General features: G+C 63.2%; 1 protein-coding gene across 1 annotated transcript in view; it reads right to left on the bottom strand.

Annotated features, from left to right (window-relative positions):
- Window positions 1–703: 703 nt before the first annotated feature.
- The window catches only part of LOC103070820 (nucleus accumbens-associated protein 1-like), a 3125-nt gene continuing 766 nt past the window's right edge, over window positions 704–3062 (bottom strand). Inside the window, 5 exon segments of the mRNA XM_082930939.1 lie at window positions 704–744; window positions 1124–1255; window positions 2028–2402; window positions 2405–2741; window positions 2744–3062. The exon segment at window positions 2744–3062 is cut by the window's right edge and continues 15 nt beyond it. Coding sequence (XP_082787065.1) covers window positions 704–744; window positions 1124–1255; window positions 2028–2402; window positions 2405–2741; window positions 2744–3062 — 1204 coding nt within the window.

Genomic DNA, 3062 nt, shown 5'->3' with positions numbered 1-3062 from the left:
CCAGACCTATACACACAGTCCAGGGAGCCGGGGCACCTCCTGGAGTCCCTGAAACAAGAGCGCTCTGCCACCCAACCCCGTGCCGCAGGGGCTCGGAGGAGGGACGGGGCAAGCCCCACCCAAGGACAAGGCCAGGAGGGGCTGGACAGGGGCCTGCCCAGGACAAGGGGGTGGGGAGGGAGAAGACCCCAGTCCCAGAGAGCTGGCCCCCGCTGAGGCCTGGAAGGAGGGGAGCGCCTGGGGACTTCTGCTTCCTTTGGGGGTCTGGCTGGAGCCCCAGCCCACCCCTCAGCCTTGGTCGGCCAGGCAGCTTGCCAAGTGACCAGGATATTGTGCTTTGGGATCTACTCTGGGGTGGGGTGTCAAGGCCAGGATGAGGGGGCAGGAGAGGTGTGACTAAGGTGCTCGTGCTTTAGCTGGGGCTGTCGACCCCCACCCCCCTGCCCCACGCACTCGGGCCGGCTGAGGGCTAAGGTACTGGGGCTGGGCCAGGAAAGCAGAGCGCCAGGGCCCCACTGGACTGACCCTCCCCCTCACAGCAAGCCGATGTCAGGAAGGACCCGCTCCCCACAGGCTGGCAGGGGCTCCTGGAGGGGGGGGGGCGCAGGCCTCCAGGTCAGATCCCAGTGGTCCAGCTGGCCCCCACCCCACCTCCTGTAATCCCCTTGCCTTTGGAGAGAGAGAGGCTGCTTGGAGCAATGGGCTAGTCAGACTGCTCGGAGACAGAGGCCTTGAGAACCAGGGCTGGAGACAAAAATGTGATTTGCAAAGAAAGGACATCCAGAGTGTGTGGGGATGGATGCAGGGCGGGGGGGGGGGCGTTAAAAAACAAAAAGAACCCTCCAAGTTTACACGTAGAACTCAAAAAATCCACAAAACCACTAACGGAGCTAGGCAAGGATAGAAAGAGAGGAATGGTAAAAGAAGATTCGGCAAACGATCTGTAACCGTGAAGCAGACCTGGCCCTGCCAGGAGCTGGACTCAGCCAACTGGACCTTGCAATGTAGCCCTTGGGGGGAGGCCCTGGGGTTGAGTGGGAGCCGGCCAGACCCACGGGAGCCCAGGCAGAGTGGGGCCTGGGGGGCCCCCCCTTGGCAACGCGCGCCCCCATTCCACACATACGCGCACGTTCAGCCTGCCCCCGGCTCCCCACTCGGTCCTGCCTTCCACAGCCCCGAGGACCGAAGGGGGCATCAGACACGGTCCCGTTGGTTTGAAAAATAATAGGAATCTTATACTTGAATTTTTCATTAGCTAAAAACATGTTTTAAAAAGTATGTACAGGGGCTGGGGGCTGGGAGCCCTGCCTTGGGGGGTCGGGGGGGTGGGGAAGGGAGGGAAAGGCAGCAGCTCCCCAGCCTGCTCCCCTGGGTTCCACCCCTGGTCCTACTGCCTCTCACATCTTCATCTGTTTAAAAGCAAAACTTCTACACACGCACACCCACACGCTTCTGCGAGCCCCAGAAACCTCTCCTTCTATCCTCAGAGACCCTCGGTCTGCCCCCAAGGGCCACCCTCTCAGGACCTGCCCCTCTCAGGCCCCAGGGGGCTGGTGGCAGCAAGAGAGGCTGAGCACAGGTGGGGGACGAGAAGGGCGCTGGGCCTGCCACTGCCCGCCACCTTAGGTCAGTCATGGAGTTTCTCTGAGCCTCAGTTTCCTCAGCTGTAAAACGGGCAGTCCTCATGGCCGCATCTACCCCAGCCCCCAGGCGCAGGGACAGATAAGGGAGACAGGAAGGCGCTTTTGGAACATGGAAGCACTGGGAGGTGGTGGCGGGAGGGGTGCTGAGAACCTGGGGCCCCTGTGAGTCCCAAGGGGCTGCAGTGGGGGCGGAGGCTGAGGAATGCTCCAGCTAGATGGCCCAGCGCCTGGGAAGGGGGTCTTCCCAAGCCCCCCAGGCCAGCCCCTCCCTGTGCCTGGCCTGGTAAGTGGGGAGACAGTTGCTCGGGGTTAGGAGAGGGGGAGCAAGAGCTCCCCGACTGTGCACGAGTGTGTGTGCTAGAGAAGGCAACGCAGACCTCGCACCACCTGCCGTCCTCTCCCAGCCCGGATCCCCGATCGGACTGGGGTCAGGGGGTGGGACGGGAGGGCAGAGGGGCTGGAGCATGCAGTGTCCCCCGTGGGTCCTGGGGAAGGACAGACAGTAGCTCGTGCCCAAGATGGCGGGCGGGTGTGACAGGAGGGGGAGTGTGACGGCCCCGCGGGAGGGTCCGGTGGGGGGATACTGGACGGCCTCCTCGGCTGAGGGGCCGGCCTCGCCATCAAGGCTGGCCGTCTCGAAGCCGTGCTCCACACCCATCATGTCCGGCTCTACCTTGCCCGTGTAGCTGACGAAGGTGGTGTAGGCATCACCCTCGGCCCTAAGCAGCTTGACCTTGGGGGTCCAGCTCTTCCTCACACTCGGCGGGCGTTGGTGCCCATGTGGGCTGCAATGGCGTTCATCTCCCTCTCGTTGAAGCTGGGAGCAAAGTTCTGGCAGTAGTACTTGACAGCGTGGAGGACGCGACTATCCAGCAGTTTGCGGCTGGGGCTGTTCCTGGAAGAGCGGACGCCGGTGCCACAGCTGTTGGCCAGCGTTTTCCAGTCAAAGGAGACCAGGAGGCGCCGCAGCAGCACCTTGTGCCGCGTGCCCGCGCTGACGTGGCAGTTCATGAGCTGCGCCCGAGTGACGTACACGCTGGTGCCTGTTAGCAGCTCCAGCTTCTCAGAGGGGTCACCCTCATCATAGAGCCTGGGGTGTGGCAGCGGTTGCCGATCTGGTTGATGAGCTCAGCAGGGAGAGACGCCAGGTCTTGCCGCACTCGGATGCGATTGCGGGACTCAGGGGTTACCTGCTCAGGGAGGGCCTCCTCCACCTTCTCGGCGGTCTGGCCGACATTCATCATGCGGTACATGGCAGACATATTGCACATCTGCCGGTACTGCTTGTCTGTGCCCTCCTCGCCCGCGTCCTCCTCCTCCTCCTCCTTGTGGTAAGAGCCGCGGCTGTCGCTGGTGTAAGCGCTTGAGTTGCCCGGGCTGGTCCGCTCCGACGTGCTGAGCCCACTCACCACTCCGCCT

The sequence above is a fragment of the Lipotes vexillifer genome, unplaced genomic scaffold (genome assembly GCF_000442215.2).
Source record: "Lipotes vexillifer unplaced genomic scaffold, Lipotes_vexillifer_v1.1 scaffold743, whole genome shotgun sequence".
Taxonomy (NCBI): Eukaryota; Metazoa; Chordata; class Mammalia; order Artiodactyla; family Lipotidae; genus Lipotes; species Lipotes vexillifer.
Note: the sequence above shows the minus strand (reverse complement) of the source record. Positions and strands in the feature narration are given on the sequence as shown.